This window comes from Triturus cristatus, chromosome 4_2, assembly GCF_964204655.1.
Source record: "Triturus cristatus chromosome 4_2, aTriCri1.1, whole genome shotgun sequence".
Lineage (NCBI taxonomy): Eukaryota > Metazoa > Chordata > Amphibia > Caudata > Salamandridae > Triturus > Triturus cristatus.
In genome coordinates, this window is record NC_140586.1 from 640,510,813 (window position 1) to 640,528,624 (window position 17,812).

General features: G+C 44.5%; 1 protein-coding gene across 2 annotated transcripts in view; it reads right to left on the minus strand.

Moving 5' to 3' along the window:
• Nucleotides 1-1,152: 1,152 nt before the first annotated feature.
• Nucleotides 1,153-17,812, minus strand: part of DYNLT5 (dynein light chain Tctex-type family member 5) — an 80,673-nt gene continuing 64,013 nt past the window's right edge. For both annotated transcript variants that reach the window (XM_085602343.1, XM_085602345.1), the window contains exon 5: nt 1,153-12,135. In XM_085602343.1, the coding sequence (XP_085458469.1) occupies nt 11,932-12,135 (204 nt within the window). In that variant the 3' untranslated portion in view covers nt 1,153-11,931. The remainder of the gene's footprint in view (nt 12,136-17,812) is intronic.

Consider the following 17,812-nt stretch of genomic DNA (forward strand, 5'->3'; position numbering starts at 1 on the left):
TTTTTACAGGCGGCATGATATTTTTACAGACAGGCTGGACAATTTGAGTGTCATCCGCATAGGATGTTAATGCCGTACCGAAGGATCTGATTAGTGCAGCCACGTATACATTAAAATTAAAAAGTGGAGGGCTCATGGATGATCCCTGAGAGACCCCCACACGGTAAATAACGTTTACCACGAATATTTTTCCCCCCAGGTAATCACAGCGCGGTTGTTACAACGACCGCGTTGTGATTCCGCATACCATTACTCCGCAAGTCGGAACAACGACTTGTGAAGGGGGGGGAGATGTTGGATTTAAAATCCAACACCTTCCCTATTGTCCGCACAGACTGGAGTTGGAATAGTAAATTATACTATTTCAACATCCAGCGCCCCCCCTCCGCAAGTCGTAGTTCCGACTTGCGGAGTAATGGTATGCGGAATCCCAAAGCGGTTGTTGTAACAACCGCGTTGTGATTCCCTGTCGGGAAAAAGACTGCGGGATAAGAAGGTACATTCCCCCCACACAGGAGAGTGAAGGACGGGGAGGCGTAGTTGCCCAAGGCAACTGATTGTATCCTGTCGGATAGAAAAGAAGAAAACAATGCTAACGCCTTATCCGTAATGCCAAGAGTATTCAGACGGTTAAGTAGCAGCTTATGGTTGACATGAACAATTTAGAGCATCAAATAGAATAAACTACTCATTTATAAGCAAATAATCATTTTTTCCTATTTCTGATGATCGTATCTTTAACACAACCAAGCATCATTTTACCCTCTACCCCCTTTCTATTTCGTTTTCAGTAAATCTACCCATTTATATTTTTTGCTTCTTTAACATGCTGTTGTGTAGTTCCTATAAACCTATATAGGATCTGCATGTTTAGACAACATACACTATAGGATTGGTGTCAGACTGAATCTAGACATCCCTACCGGGTATGTTAGCCTGTATACCAGCTAGCTTACAGTGCCACTAGAAACCCCTCTTACCAAGGAGAGAATAGTTCTTGGCAACTATCGAACATGACAACCCTGATCCCTCAGGATCGTGGAAACCGTGTACTACTTTTTGCTCAGTCACTCGTACTCACTTCGTCTGAGAGAGATACACAGAATAAACGGTGGGGACGTTTTTCAATAATCATTTATTGAACCAGCGTCATTCTAGTGAAATATGGGTGTGCTGAAACAACCACTAGACAGTAACAGATGTAAAGGATTATAAGCACTAACAGAGTAAAAGGAAGGTAGATTTCTACCGTCATGCTAAAACAATGAATGCAGGCAAGGATAGAAAATACATGACAGTAGAATGCGAACTCCTACGATGCGACCCTAATAAATGCACCTAAGTGTACCTAATATGTATGTGTGTGTAAAAGTCAAGAATCCCTCTAGGATAAAGTCAACCCCATTACCTGAAGTGAGAGACTGTGGGACCCCGTCTTGGTCTTGAGATGGACACCTCGCAAGGGATATAAGACCACTGCGAGCTGGAGTGTCTGCATGCAGGAGCCTCAGCGTCTCGCATCAGTGTGTCAGCATGGCAGTCCTTTTCTCCTCTGACTACCTCAGCAAGATATGGTATAAATATACCCAAAGTGGCACCCCCTGGGGATATACCCTGCTTTGTCATGTCGGACTAAGATGACAGAAGGAATGACCCTTATAGATAGTTATTATGCAGGAGATGGTAGGCCTGCTGCCCTGCTGTGATTTCAAGAATCCTCATGCATAATGAATGAAGCTTAAGCTTTTCGGAGAAACCCCATGTCATCTTTGGACATTGCTGTAACTAAGTAAAAGGTCAGTACTAAGAACCGTTATGTAGTGTAATGGTAGGGGAGAATATAGGTGAAAGCTTTGGTGACTACCTGAGCCTATATTTGCGCACTTATGTGGAACATAACAATGCCAGAGTACACTATTGGTTAAGTCTCTCTCTCTTTTATTTTTGCATTTAAAATTAAATGTATTAGTAAATATGTGTTACATCCAACTTTATTTCTATAGTCACTCTTACCATAGGTTACAGTAAATGGCTTTTAAAAGATATCTCAAGCACTATTTTGCTCCATTTGTTAGAAGTATTTATGAGTGGTCTATTTTACTTCTCCCTAAATGACTACCTTCCTGGTATTGCTTCCTCTTCTTTGTAATTATTTCTTCCCCTCAGATCACATAAAAATCAGTCAGGAACAAACGTAATATACAGCTCCAGGAAGAGCTTTGAGATGAGATTCGGATTTTGTGCTAAGCGTTGGAGCCAGAAGGGTTAAGGTGCCAAATTAAGAGATATTTTAATTGTCTTTTGAATCTCCTGAAAGAAGGGATTCATCCTGATATATACTGGGAGGGAGTTCCAGATTTTGGAAGCATTGTCTGAGAAACAGCATGCTAGGGGTTTTTGTTTATGTTTTTTGCAGAGTGTTGGTGCTCCTTAGATTTCTCGTCTGGCCTGCCTTTGTGAGTTTAGACGCAGGGCTGGCTGGTCTCCCGGTGTGAAGGACTTTGTGAGTGAGGCAAGCAGTTTTGAAGAAGCAACAGGCTTCAATCTGGAGCCATTTTAGATTTTTTAGGAAGGGTGAGATGTGATTGTGTCTTTTGACTCTAGTGATCATTCTTGCTGCAGCATTTACTGTGGCTCTTAGGGGTACCAGGTGTGCCTTTGCGGTGCCAGTGAGGGCGGCGTTTACGTAGTCCAGTCTTGACAGAACCATAGCCTGTGTGGCGGTTTTTAGATCATTCGGGGAGGAAGGCTTGATTTTGTGAAGGAGTTTTAGATTGTAAAATGCACTCTTCGCTGTATTTTTTTATGTGTGGGCTTAGGTTTGGGTCCATGGCGATCCCCAGAGGTTTTACAGAGTCAGCTAAAGACAATTTGGAGTTAAAAGCGTCAATGGTTTTTAGCCACTCTTGGACCTGGGTGGTCTGTCCATTGTTGGATAGGAGGAGGATTTCCATCTTATCTTGGTTGAGTTTCAGGTGGCTTTGTGATAGCCAGTCTTGGACTTCTATGAGAGTTGAATTTAGCAGTTGTAAATCCTCAAGTGAGGATATTTCTAAATAGAGCAGAGTGTCATCTGCATAAAGGTGGTAAGAGATGTTTGCTTGTTTGAGTATGGAGTTGAGGGGTTCCATGCAGATAATAAGAGTGTAGGTGACCGACCCGAGCCCCATACTAAAACGCATCCTATTACAGGCACAGCAGTCCATACACCGTCATCTTATGGGCGATACCAAAGAAATTTGGTTAGCATCTCAACATAGAATCTACCAATGGAGAGATAAATCTAGCCAAATGCTCCATAGATTATGCCAAGCAAAGAAGTCCCCAGCCAATGTACCGGTGTTTCGGGATGAAAGTGGGGCCCTGTGCTCCTCTCCTGAGACGGTGGCTGCAGAGTTCGCACGTTATTTCACACTCCTATACACGCGCCAGGAGTTGTTGTCGGAGGCCGACATAGACTAATTTCTGCGTGATATTCCCCCCCGTAGATTATCCTACTCGGCACGTGACCTACTTGATGCCCCAATTACTATTGACGAATTGAATGTTGCATTGGCTGCCATACACCCCGGCCGGGCTCCCGGACCTAACGGTTTCTCTATGGAATTCCTTAGATCGCACATGACTATACTGGGCCTTACTTCGAGGTACCGACGTACAGAGCGGGTCCTCTTTTATCTGAGCGGACGCCAGGTGAGGTGAGGCGGTCTCCCGTACTTTTGACGGGATTTGAAGAGATATTTCTCCTACAAAAAGACAGGAGAGTATTTGAGAACCCTATCTCAAGTAGGTCGTTTAATTTGTTTCTCTTTGGTGTTTTTCACTTTATTGGAAATTGCACGAAACATACAGCAGTAGCACAGGTTCTTTTTGGTCCTGATGAAAGCCAGATTACCACTTTATCCTTAGGCTGAAACATGTAGACCGTTTGTGTTCTTTTGGACTTGAGCAGTTATTCTGTTAAAACTGCTTCGACACTGTTTTTAACATTGTCACTTGGACAGACATTATTAAAGGTTGTTTCTGCCCTAGTACATGATTTTAACACTATCACTTTACACATTTTTCTGCACTGCTTCCATCACCACCATTAATATATCAGGTAGCCAACAAAAGATTTAGGGCACATACCTCATCTTAGATGAATGGAGAGGTTACAGTTGCCCGTTCTGTCGGCAGCCTTGATCGACTTGGAGGCTCAGGAAGGGCTATCGGATCCCAAATGATGTGGGCTGCTATTTTGGTGGCTGATGGGATTCATTATTATTTATTATGATTCTGTTAAGTGCTCATTTTGCTTGATTTAGTCTACAAGTTGACCCTAGATTGCTCTATTGTGATGATAATACTGGCCCCCCCACCTACTCGGGGCCTTACAGGAGGCCGTCGACCAGTCCCAACCTTCCCTGGAGTGGCGACACGCGGCGATAGTCTTATTTTTAAAGCCAGGACACCTGCCAGAGGACCCCGCATCATATAGACCTATCTCTCTTATTAATTTCGAGCCAAAGCTTCTGGGCAAGGTCCTTGCTGACCGCCTTTGATCCTGCATACACAACCTGATCCATCCTGACCAGTCAGGATTTATACCCCGCCGCTGTACATGTCATAACATCAGACGCGTACACAACGCTATGGCTAGAGCCCCGGGGCTCGGACGCCCTGCGGCCATGCTGCTTGGAGACATCGACAGGGCGTTTGATTCTCTTAGTTGGACATACCTCTTTCACCTTCTAGATGTCCTCAACTTTGGCCTACGCTTCCTAGCAAATGTGCGCCTTCTTTACAGAGGGCTTACCACCTTGGTCCAGGTTGCCGGCTAACGGTCTGCCCCATTTCTAATATCCCATGGTACACGACAGGGCTGCACTCTGTCATCGTTATTGTTCACCCTTGCCATAGAACCCCTGGCGGTGTGGGAGCGTGGTGACCCGGTGCTTAGGGGCTTGGACTGTGACTCATCTAGATCGGACTGCATTGCATTGTACGCGGATAATGTATTTTCTTCATGACCGACCCGTGGTTCTCGGGCCACGTATCTTGCAGATCCTGCACGTTGTTGATCAAACCACAGGGCTCCACACTAACCCCGCCAAGTCTGTTCTATTTCCGGTGTGCGGGCACCAGGTCCGAGAGAAATGGGCCGAGCAGTTGCTGCGCGCAACTACAGGATTTCAGTACCTTGGTATCTTTATGTCACCATGTCCTCAGATCTCGTGGGCTCGTAATATCAACCTTCTTCTCAAAAGCCTTAAGGACGAGACAACAGTCTGGTCTGCCCTTCCACTCTCATTATACAGGCGTTCGGTGATTTTTAAGATGGTGCCCTTGCCCAGAAAACTCTACAGGCTCCAAAACTTCCCATATGCCATCCCGCTGACCTGGTTCGGACAGGTAAATGCCTTACATAACAAATTTCTCTGGAAAGACGGGGCTGTGCGTGTGGCACTAAACACGTGCATGCAGTCAACGTATTGTGGTGGTATTGCGACAGCAGACATTTATGCCTTCTACGCGGCCTCCCATCTGCAAGTGGTTAATGAATGGTGATATAATTCACCATCGGACCCAGCGTTTGTTTTAGACCTTATGGCAATGTTCCACTCCTTCAGCTTCTGTAAAGTGCTCAGAACCCTACCAGCAGCACCGTTATCCGACTATGGCGGGCTACGGTCCAAAAGATGGGGTGGCGCGGCCACCTGACCCATGCAACCCTGCTGTGGCACGGCACCATGTTGCGCTCGGTTGCAGCTCTAGGGGGGGAGTTTCGAGGGTGGGACATAGTGGGAATATCCACCTTGGGGGACGTGATTCGAGGCAAAGCTCTGAAATTGTTCCGACAGCTCCAGACATAGTTTAGATTGCACAATACTCAATTCTTTAGATATCTTCAGTTTAGGCATGCACTAACCCCCATACTACAACTGACTGACGCCTTGCCCGAATTTCATCACTTAGAAGGGAGCTTATTGATGGGTGACATAGGCGCACATAAGATCTGTCAGATCTATCAAACCCTGACAACACACAATCATACCACACTACATAAGACCAGAAAGGCCTGGGAGAAGAACATGCCGTCCATAACGAATGATGACTGGGCAGAGGCCCTAGCTAGCCCCAGAGGTGCGGCAGGTTCCACAAGATACCACTTTATACAGTTCAAATATTTACACCGAGTATACTGTACCCGATTCCGTCTTTGGAAGATGGGTGTCATCCACTCCCCGATGTGCTTGAGATGTGGGACAGACGATGGGACATTCCTACATACATGTACTGCATTACAACCATTCTCAGAGGTGGCGGCTTGCCTGAGTGAGGTATTGGCTTGGGATCTACCACTTGATCCGAAGCTACTGTTCTTACACAGCACAGATAGTATCAGGGGGAATAGATACAAGCAGCACTTATTGTTCTTGGCGGTTACCATCGCTAAGATGGATATTGCCCAGCAGTGGAAGAGCGAATCTCCTCCGAGGATTAGTCGATGGAAAAAGGCCATAGGTGAATGTATGAATGCAGAGATATCGGTGTTTCAGGCCAGGGGATGTCCCCAGAAGCATGTGAAAATATGGTTGCGATGGGCAGATTACCGAAGCATAAAATGACCTCCCCTCATCACCTCGGATCCATGATAAGCTACAACCCCGTACTGAGATTGGCCTTTCTACGAACGTGAGGGTTATGTGAGCCCTTCGGACTACATATCCAATTGTGTGTCTATAACTGGGTGGGACTTGGGTGGATCTGCGCAAGGTTGTTATTGTTATTCTTAGTTGTTTTTCAGATACAACAATCCGAAATATGCAATGTCACAAATATGCATCAATGTGTACCCTCCGGGTCTCATCCCGGAATATATCATGTAAAATCAATACAATCTGTTGTTAAAAAAAGAGTGTAGGTGAGAGCCCTGAGCCTTGGGGGACACCCTTGTGATGGAGGAAGTATCTGCGGTCGAGTTGTTTCTTTTTATTTGTTGGGGGCGTTTATGAAGATATGAAGTGAACCGTTTCAGAACCAAGCTGTCTGCTCCAATCTGTGTTTGGAGGGCTTTTAAAAGCAGCTTGAAGTCGACCATGTCAAAGTCCGCTGATAAGTCTAAGAGGATGAGCAGGCCGCATCTATCAGTATCCAGAGATTTGTGTACGTGATCTGCTATATTCAGTATAGCCATCTCTGTGCAGCATCCCTTCCTAAAACCCAATTGGAATGAGTCAAGAAAATTGTTTGAGTCAATGTGTTGGATGAGTTGGGAGTGAACACGTTTAACAAAAAAATGTTGCCAGGAAGGGAAGGTTGAAGATGGGCCTGAACTTGTTGAGTTCATTCGGGTCAGCGCCTAGCTTTTTAGCAGGGGAGTGATTTCACCTAGTTTGAGACAATCAGACATAACCCCGTTGCTCAGGGAGCTGTTAAGTATTTTAGTCCAGAGGGGGGCGAAGGCGTGGTTCCGACTTTTAACCAGGGAGGCCAGAAGAGGGGTTGCAAAGTGGGAAGAGGGCTTGCAATTAGCAATCATCTTTGAGATGTCTTGCCCATGAGCAAGTTGAACATCTTCCAACTTGTAGGAGTTGAGGGGAATCCTGGGATCGATTGCACCCTGAGTGCTCGGGGATAGTGGACACTGCTTGGGAGTTCGAGGAGAGCGAAGGGGAGTTTCCTGCCATTATAAGAGAGATTTCAGTGGATAGTTGTGTGTGAAGGTCTAGGGAGAGCTCAATCTTCGTGATTTTGTCTAAAGAATTTCACAAATTTGTCACAATGTTCTTGAGAGACATGAGGATTCTTTTTGCTGGTTTAGTGGTTTGTGCTTTATGATGTCTAAAAGTTAATTGGGAAGGTTTTTTGCCTCATTGAGCGCTTTGCGGAAGAATGCAGCTTTTCCTTCATGATGTTTTTGTATTTACTGCATTCCACTCCGAGTTGTAGAAGATGGGTTATGGACTTTGTTTTCTCTGGAGTCTTTTTGCAGCTCTAAGTCGCCTTCTCTCATAGTAAAGGTCTTTGTTGAACCAGGATCTCGAGGGAGTATTTCAATTTGTTTTTTAGTTTCAAAGGGGATATTTGGTAAAGGATTGCTGTCATCGTTGAGTTGTAGCGAGTTTTAAGGTAATCTGTTGAGAGGTTATCTGTTAGGAAGGGCAGTAGTGACATCATTCTTTCTTCTAGGTCAGCTAGGGGAATCTGACTTATATTATGAGACCATTGGATAGTTTCCTGAGTGCGAATTGGGGGTATTTCTGCTTGGTTGATTTGGAACAGAATGTGTGGTGATCCGACTAGTCCACTGGAAGAATGGTAACAATACTTACTGTATCATTGTGGGATATGATGGCGGCAAGGGAAGCGCCTCTGTTATGAGTTTGGCCATTGAAGTGCTAAGTAAGATCTTTGCTGAGTATAAGTTCATTTAAGGACTGGATTAGTGAGTCTTTCTCATCATTTCAACATAGATTCAAGCCACCTAGGATTATGTTGTTGTCGTTGGTTAGTGAGCAATGCATAATTAGTTAGTATGAGAATGCTATTCCTGTGGGTGATGGCTAATCCACCACCGTGGCGGTCCTCTCCGTCTATCTTGATGACGGAGAAACCGGGAGGGACTAGTAGGTCATGGATTGGACCACAGAATTCATTTAGCCATGTTTCTGGGATGAACATGATGTCAATGTTGTGCTTCAGGATGGCTCCAGCCAAAACTGATGCATATTTAGTTGCTGAGCTGTAGTTTATGAGCATGAAGTTGATATGTCTGCTGCTGTTTAGCTTCTGAGCGGGGTGTGCCAGGGGATATTCACGTGGTGCATGGTAGACTAGCAATTCTTGGAGTGTTGAGGTCTCTCCAGATTCCAGTGATCCCCCAGATATTGGAGGAGGGGTTGTCCCAGGTTGGCGGTAGGTCATAGGCTTTGGCCTACTCTGTCGCTTCACTTCGAGACATGCCAGGCTTGTTTCCTTTCGGCTTGTGAGCTTGGTTGTTGAAAAGAGTAGTGAACCAGCTATAAGGCTGGAACTTAGACATTCTGTGGGTTGACTAATGATGCAGGAGGAGGGGATGTGTGGAATTTGGACCAGCTCAAGATATGTTTTGAGGATCATTAGGATGTTTTTGATGCCATGCGTGACTTTATCAAGTTGATTTTCCAAGTGAGTTAGTCGTTGATTTAGTTTGATAATAGATAAAGCGTTCAGTGAGGGGGTGATGAGGTACAATTTGCCATATGTATGGCCTTCTAGAATAGAGGGGGATAGGTTAGTGAGAGCAAGGGTCGGGTTGCCACATATTTCTTTCTTGGTTAGGGAGTGGAGTAGGAATTATGTGGCACCATTGTACTTTTGCTCTTGTCGGGTCGGTTGGGGCTAGAGGTACTTTGGGAATGCTAGACGCAGGCACCTCTAGGTTGGCATTCTGCATAGCGAGGGAGAGAGAAGGAGGTATGGGGGTGGCTTCAAGTTAGGGTGGTCCACAGCATGAAACAGAGGTCATGGGTTTTCGGGTTGCTGTGTGGTGGAGAGGAGTGTGGAGCCGTGGAAGGCACATATATTGATTTACATGTTGGCTTCTTGATACATGACTTTGCATTAGGATCTTAGTGCATATATATGTATTATATTCATATATGTATATATTCATTCATAGTTTCATTAATATTTTTTTTGCATTAGATACCTAGTGTGGACCGAGTTGTCTGACCTATAAGTAGTGGTTGTGGAGTAGTGATTGGAATCAGGCCAATCCAAGGTTTTCGCTGCTGTAGAAAGTCAGTTGTGCCAGGTGCATTCAAGCTCATAAGCAAAGACTGTTCTCCAGAGGGTGAGGCAGGAAGAGATGTCTTCCAGTTAGTTTCCGTGTTAGTGATGCAAGGGTGTAGGTCGAGTTGGGCGGTAAGGTTATGATGGCAAGCTATAGACCAATTCAAAATGGACACCGCCTAAGGAGCAACATCCAGTCCTCTTTCTACTTTTATAGAAACATTTGTGAGAAGATAGGGCATTCAAAAATGAGTAAAGGGCAAAGAAGGGCTAACACGGACCTCCTCTATATCTATCAAATTCCAACTTGGAGAAAGGAGCCACATATGGATGGCAATCATGAGGGGGGGGGGGGGGGCGGTGAGAGCAGAAAATGGAGGCCTGGTGATCCCAAAAAGGCTAGTGTGAAGTGTGGGCCCTTGATTTGTGGCGTGGAAGTCTGGCAAAACCCAAATGGCAGTTTGCTGGGAGGGAAGCCCTGACCAGGCAAGTCTACACTGACTCATCCAGTCACTAGGTTGGAACTCTCCACTGATAAGCTGTGTTGCTCCTCCCTTGATGCTTCTGCATAGTCCCTTGCTGGCTTCAGGTATCTGGATCTGGGTCACAGACTCAGAAACCTGCGTCTCCACGTATCTTACTTACTTCAAGGGGAGGCAGACCGCTAGACCACCCAACCATTGTTGCCCATCAATAATTCTATATTTTAAGAGTAACACAAACATCAGCCTAAAACATCTTCAGGCAAAGGCAAGAATGAGTTGTGAGGCACATGAGATAAAATATTACATCACATAACAAAAAAATTGTAAAACATAAACACAAATCTTAACCTGCTTTCAAAAAGAAAATTATAAATCCTCTTCAAAATACAGAACAAAAAACAAAGATTGAAGTCTGCTACATGAACTTACTCTATTTATGATTCTTGTATAGATAGTTTAAAATACATTTTTACATAATATTACAGTGCTTTTCATAACTATACATGACATGATAAAGGTAATATCAATAATCTACATTAAACTCTTGTTTAGACAATACATCAGTCTTTGTAAAAATCATTTTCAGAACATAATGGTAAACAAATATTATTTTCATACCAGCAATAAAATGCAACATTTCCGTTGAAACAATTCTCCTAACATTTTAAAACAGGTAAACGAAGGCAGTTTTAAATGTTACGGGAGTTAGCAAACTGGAAATATACAGTTGTTCTATTTTCTTTGATATTATATATTTGATAAACTTTTCTGTTTCATAGAATCAACCTCGCCCCAAAACTGGTGAGAAAAATCTCTTGGCCAGCCTGGTCATGTAAACTCGCCAATAAAGTGCACAGTTTCAGCATGTTTAATTGTCCATATTTAATTTTTTTTATTTCTTGACCTGATTTTAGAGTGACTAGAATACTAAATTAAGTTGAAAGTTAGTAAATTCAACAAGGAGTGTACATGATTATGGTTTCTGATAAACGTGGTGTACAATTTGATCTTTCTATAGATGTCTATTTCATAAACTTGAATATACATTAGCAAATGTAGGGGCATATCATCAAGGAGGCGATTTTAAATTATCGCCGCTTTTGTGTCCGTTTTCAGACGAAAAGATAATTTTATCGCCTTATCAGCAAGGTCACGCAATCGCGTGAATCCTTGCATTAGCTCCCTTGCCCGTGACACCCAACTTTGCATCTCTAATGAGATGCAAAGTGGGCATTTCGTCCCAAAATAACTGGAAAAATGTAGCTAACTGACATTTCTCCGATTATCAATGGGCACGCTAACAGGCATAGCGATAAGAAAAGTAGCACTAACCGTGGTTATCGCTACTTTCCTTACGCCTGCTTTTAGTTTGACTTAGCCATGATATCCTATGCAAGGTGGATATCATGGCTAAGTCTTCCCTGTCCTATCAACAAGCTATCACCAAACTTTGTGAGATTATCGCTGAATTTCCAGCGATAATCTCACATTTGGCAGTTAGCACTTGGATTTTTATCGCTTTTGAGATAAGCGTTGCTGATAGCATGCTATCTCAGCTATAAAATTCCACGTTACCCGGCGATAATTATCCTAGCGCTAAGTGCGCTTAGCGATAATTTATCGCCGGTCCTTGTTGATATGCCCCGTAGTGTCTTTTATCAGTTAGCCCAAAGTTCTCAACCTCCTTTCACTCATAGTAAACTGCATAGACATTCGCGACGGCAAACAAGGAGCTGTTCTTGAAAGCATAAGACGAAAATGTATCATTCGCAGGGTCCCAAATGCAGCGGCTTCCAATGCGCATGCTCTGATCATTTAGCTGCCCTATATGGATTAGCACAATAATCTTGTACCTTGGAATCATTAGTTCTTTCACTCGGGCTTTAACCACCTGCAAAATAAAAATATGCATATTAATTTCCTCATTCAGGTAAAAAGTAATTAATTATAATTTACAATTAAAAATATATGGATGTTCTCATCTAGAAATAGGAGCACACACACACATACATACACACACACACACACACACACGTTTATGGCCATTTTTAGGTTTAATTTATTAACACCTGAGCCGTTTATGGCTATTGATCGCTTTTGATGAGTAGACCTGGTTATTATTGGTCGTATGAGTAAGTATACACCTATCATGTCTTAGGACTGCAGTTTGCCTTTCTCATTTCCTAATACAGCTTTCGATCATGGTTTTCTTGAGGCCCACGAGACCTGTAGAAACAAAGGGGCTTATTGAGAGTTTGGGGGAGACAGACCTCAGTCACAACAGCGCCGGAATACCTTCTTCACCAAACATTTAGTTTGCCTGTCTGATTTAGGTCTGGACGGACCAACAGATTGTCCATGATGGAGCCTACCTCGGATCCGTTGCTGGCTTCCTCTTCCAATGGCGGACACAGAACAGGCCGCTGTAAGTAAGCCATTCAACTGTCTGTCCAATTTGCAATGAGCGGTTGGAAGACTTTATTTTGCTGTTTATCACAGTCAGAGAGGGACGGTACAAATAAAGAAGCATTTACAATGCAATAGGTCTCGCATTCGTGAAAGTTTGAGCTATTTTTTAATGTCAAAAAATATCCCAGCAGTAGCATAAGTAATAAAAGAAAATCCACTAAGCAAGGAAAGGGTGCAGTACTACAGGCTGTTACTAGGTTCCCTGTGGAGTTGTAAAGTTACCTCCACTAGCCACATAAGACACTGCACCCTAAATGCAATTATAAGGAGAAAAGAGTGCAACTGAGCATACTTCCAATAAAAACACTTCTGGGAAAAAAAGACTAATAAACATAATTTGCAACTGCAATAGATTAAACTTTCACTAATGCGAGACCTATTGCAGAGGGGCGGGCAGTTTCCTGAACAACAAACTCTTGCAGAAACGATGACAAACAGAAAAAGAGTTGCCAAAAGGCTGCTGGCCAACACCACATCTATTGGCTTTGAGTAATGTTGGTTTAAAAATGGTGCATTTGAAACATTTGCAAAATGGACACTGGCTGATGGTTCACATAATAACAGATAATAAATATGCTATTAGTAAGCTGTCTTGCTGCCTGGCACCACCAAGACTGTAAGAAATAAATCATGTTCTTTCATTGATGTCCACTGCAAACACTAACCAAATGTGCACAGTCCATAGTCAACGGACTATTGTTCCGATAATTGTGTTTTATTCAAGTTTGTTGAAGAAGCACACTGGCACCATTACAAGGATGCAGATAAAATAGCTCATTAGAGCAAGTTCCTGCTCACAAACACGTGGATTTTGTTTTAAAAGGCACACAAAGCACTTTCATGTAACGAAAACAAAAACACACTGGCCACCGTAACATAATGAATAATTAAGCCACCCAAACCCAACGGGTTGCTGTGCATGGTAAACATTTTAATGTAATCTATTTTCATGATCTGCTCACCCCCCACACCCTTCTCTCAAACTAGGAAGGAAAGAACGTTAGAGAAGTAGGAGAGATCACATCTCTGAAAGAGCCAGTGCTTAATTTGAGCCAGTGGTTTCCAATGCTCAGGACCAGCACATAATTGTCAACACCTGTGCTTGTGACAGTCTACCACAAGGTGGCACTCTCTGGCTAATTTAGCGAAGACCACAACAACAGGTAATTAATAAAACAATATATAAAAAATGACTATTTTCTGCCACCCAAGCTATTCTTATAGCTTTGGGGTATAAAATATTCTACATTGTCACATTTGTAGAAGTGTGATGGTTAGTAGTTGTGTTGTTACTATCAGTGACAGCATGGCGGGGGCAATGTGTGGTGCAGGTTGCAGTGGCCTCCTGACGGGAGCCCCAGCACTTATTGTTTTGCAAATTAAGCACTGGAAAGAGCGATATGAGAACAAGGCGTAACGATGCAAAATGAGGTGCACAACATGGCTCATATTACAGCTTCATCAAAAAAAGATTGTGGAATTATCTTAATGGGCGCGCTGTGACCGAATCATACACACTATATCATGTAAAAAAAAAGAAAAAGCAAAGAAAGAAGCCAGACCAGATAATTGGAAATAGCAGCACTTTCACAGGATGTGCTGCATAGTTTGCTTTTGTCTTGTCACATATTTACTTAACCCTGCAGCATAATTTGACCCTACCCTGCCGCATAATTCCTGTGTTCCAGTGGCCCTGTTATTATGGTATTCCTCTGTGTGTCAATCACCAGACTATGTGGCAAGGCCACAGTTGCGGTGCCTTCAAGTGCGTAGGCCTCGTATATATGTGCCACTTGATTGATTGGTGGTTATGAGCTTCAAACATTCTTCCATTTGGCTGAATATGTTATTGCTTTAAATGCGAGGCTGAGCCCTGAACTCTATTCACGCGCAGGCTCTAATGCTGTAGCGCATGTAGGCCACCTCTTCCTCATCTCCGATAACCACTGACCTGTAACCCCAGCCTTTCTTCGGGAATCCTGTTTCTCGGAACCAACTATTTACAAAAGGGCTCCTGGAAGGCAGGCATAGCTGGGATTGCTATTCCGGACAGTGGTGGCGCAGCTGCCTTCCCACGTGCTCCTTCGGAGATGCCGTGTCAGCTTCAGGCCACAGGCCTTGGTACCCTCACCTGGGGCGTGGGGGATTATCAACTCTCTATTACCCCTGAAAGGCCAACAGGCAGTGAGCTGAGGAAGAAAAAAGCGGACCTGGTTGAATGATTTGGTGGATAACGTATTGCACTTATAAAGCCTGGGTCTACAAATTAAATCACTGGACTCCCACAGAGAGGCCAAAACTTAAGAATGAATAGATTTGTAAATTCTCTATTTGAAAACGGTAGACGCCCCAAAAGAGGCCAAGAATTTACAATTAATCAAAGAATGCAAATTAATAAATCATTACCTCCTCATTAAGCTTTCCACCTAATTAATCACATAGTGAGGCTGTGGGGTCGCACTATGTAATTAATTGTGGTGAGAACGTATACTCGGAGTAATGCAATTACTGATAAGTGATTGAGGCATCTCTAAGCGCTGCAGCAAACTGACCGCACATTTGTCATAACTCAAGGCAATGTAGTTTGCCACGTATTAGTTACAAACCGTGTCCAAGATGAAATACATAAAACCAGACATCAGACGGCCCTCCAGTTAATAAGCCTTTAAAGTGAGACATTTCACTAACTCTGATGCTGTACTGAAACAGAATTTTAAAAAACACTAGCAACGATTGTTTTGTGCGAGTGCATTAAATCACACAGAAAAATAAACAAATGGGCAGTGCGATTTCATTGTATGTATAGTATCACCATTGGCATCCTTTCCCACCCCTCCAACATAACATATATGCAAATAAATAAACAACACTTTTTTTTGTTTGGGTAAAGTTGGAATAGGTGGGTTATCTTACGGGCGATCCAAGGGCAGGCAACCAACTGGGCCGCCTGCCCGCCTGATGAGCCAGGCAGCACTGGGGCGAACCCCAACTGTGCTGGCCTTACTGGTGATCCTCTTCCCGGATCACGTGACACTTGGTCCCTTATTACTCACGCCCCTTTCGGGAGGAGCGTAGCATAGCAAACCCCCGGTTGTTCAGGCCCACAACCGCCTGAAGGACTAACGGGGCGCCGACACGGTTTTCCAGGAACCTCACTTGAGGCTCCTGGGATTTGGCTCTGGCACCCCTATGGTGCCGCGCAGAGGTACCTTTCTGTAACGCCCTGCTTCCAGATCGCCCTGTAACTCCGCCACAGCACTGGAGATGGCCACCGTCACTGCCAGAGCCCCCCACCAAAACAGCTATGGTCTTACCTGCAACCTCTCCTCTCTAGAGCCTCCCGCAAATCGAGAAGAAAGGGATACATCCCTACCGGTGATAAATGAACCCCATCTATCTCACGATAGCCCTTGACATTAGCCTGAATCAGCTAGTGTCTTATGAAACCAAGGTCCCTTTGGCCTGTGACTTGTGCAATTAACTATTCACCCTTCTGTGTGAAAGTTCCACTGCCTCACATGACTCCACCCCGTGCCAACTCTGGGCGGAAAGAATTCAGACACTATGGCACACATTGCCCCATTTATTTGCTGATCTCACCTAGCTGCTGCCCTTCTAGCACCGTGTGTCTGGACACCTGTGTCTCCCATCTCTGGGTCAGCAGCCCACTAGTTAGGATACCGCTCCTTCACCCTCCTGCCTGCTTTGGCTATTATGGCGAGAAGGAATATACTTAACATTTGCACAGTCCCTTTGCTTGCTAAATCATGACACACATGAATGTTCATAGCTGTCGAATGTGACAATGAGCAAGGCTGACCTCCAGCACTTCCCCTGCATCCCTTATTCCTTATGGGAATTTTGCCCGCTCAGCTTCCTCTGTGGTGAAACCCCCTAGGCATACCGCTTAGCCAATCTGTCTGATTTGCACAGTGCGCACTGTCTGCAATATGGTGCCTAACATTCAAGAATGGCTAATTCCTACTTTACCCCCTCCTAGAATATTCCCAAATGGGGGGGAACCCACTGCCAACCCGGAGCATCCTCAGCGGTGGAAAATTACCTGCTCCTGTTAAACTTTAGTTTTTGTTGAACACTGGGCGTGCCAAATGTTCTATTGACATAGTAGCCCATTGTGCTCGACACCTTGTTACCCCATTTATTGGGACGGCAGCACACTATGTTGGCTGACCGCGCCTACCAAGCGCGGCTAATATAGCTGACCGTGCGGGGCTTTTGAGCTTAACTGCAGCAACAGGTCACCTACCCTTGGTTCTGGGGTGCACTTACTTCACCCCATTGACCAGACAATTGCACAGACCCCTTTGGGTGCTAGCCCTGGTGAGCACCTTATTGGTGGGAAATCTGGTTTGACAATATATATATTATGCCCGCTATTGGCGACACCTCACCCTTTCGTGTAGTGACAACTTACGCAGTGCACCTCGCTTGCTTAACTGCCGTTGGAACACAGATGCCAGTACCTACTAACCATCTCTGACCCTGGATTCTTAAACTCGCAAAAGTGTCGGAATCCCAGATTCCCAATTTTGCGTTAGCTGCAGTTAACTTTCAGTGGATCCGCTGGGAGATACCACAAACCACATTGGTCATGAGAACCTTGAGAAGCACCCAATTTTCGCCTGGGCATACCTCAAAATGAGACTGGCTTCACACAGCTGTAAGGCCATAGACACCCATCTTGAACCTATTTAGTGGTTTTTGCCACTTGGCACCCTTCTGGTTGCAGCTCTGTGTTTTTGTGGAGCATGCGTGCCCCTGGGGCACGATGTCGCTGAATAGCCGGTGTATGTTACCCTCTCACTGATACTTATCTATCGCTAACTGCCCTTACTTGGATTGAATGACTGTAGACTTAATGCTCCAACCTAGTTTGACCCCAAAACTTAGGGACAACCCAAGTAGCAATCATGCCCTCCATGGTACATCTACCCCAGCGTTGACTATCAACGTAATTGGGACACCGGTCGCAGAAGATGCCCCTTCCAGTCTCAGGTTCTAGCCCATAGAAGGATGACCCAGGGGGCAGACAAGTCTGTGGGAACCAGAGGTGAACATTCTGTGCAAGTACCTGCCCT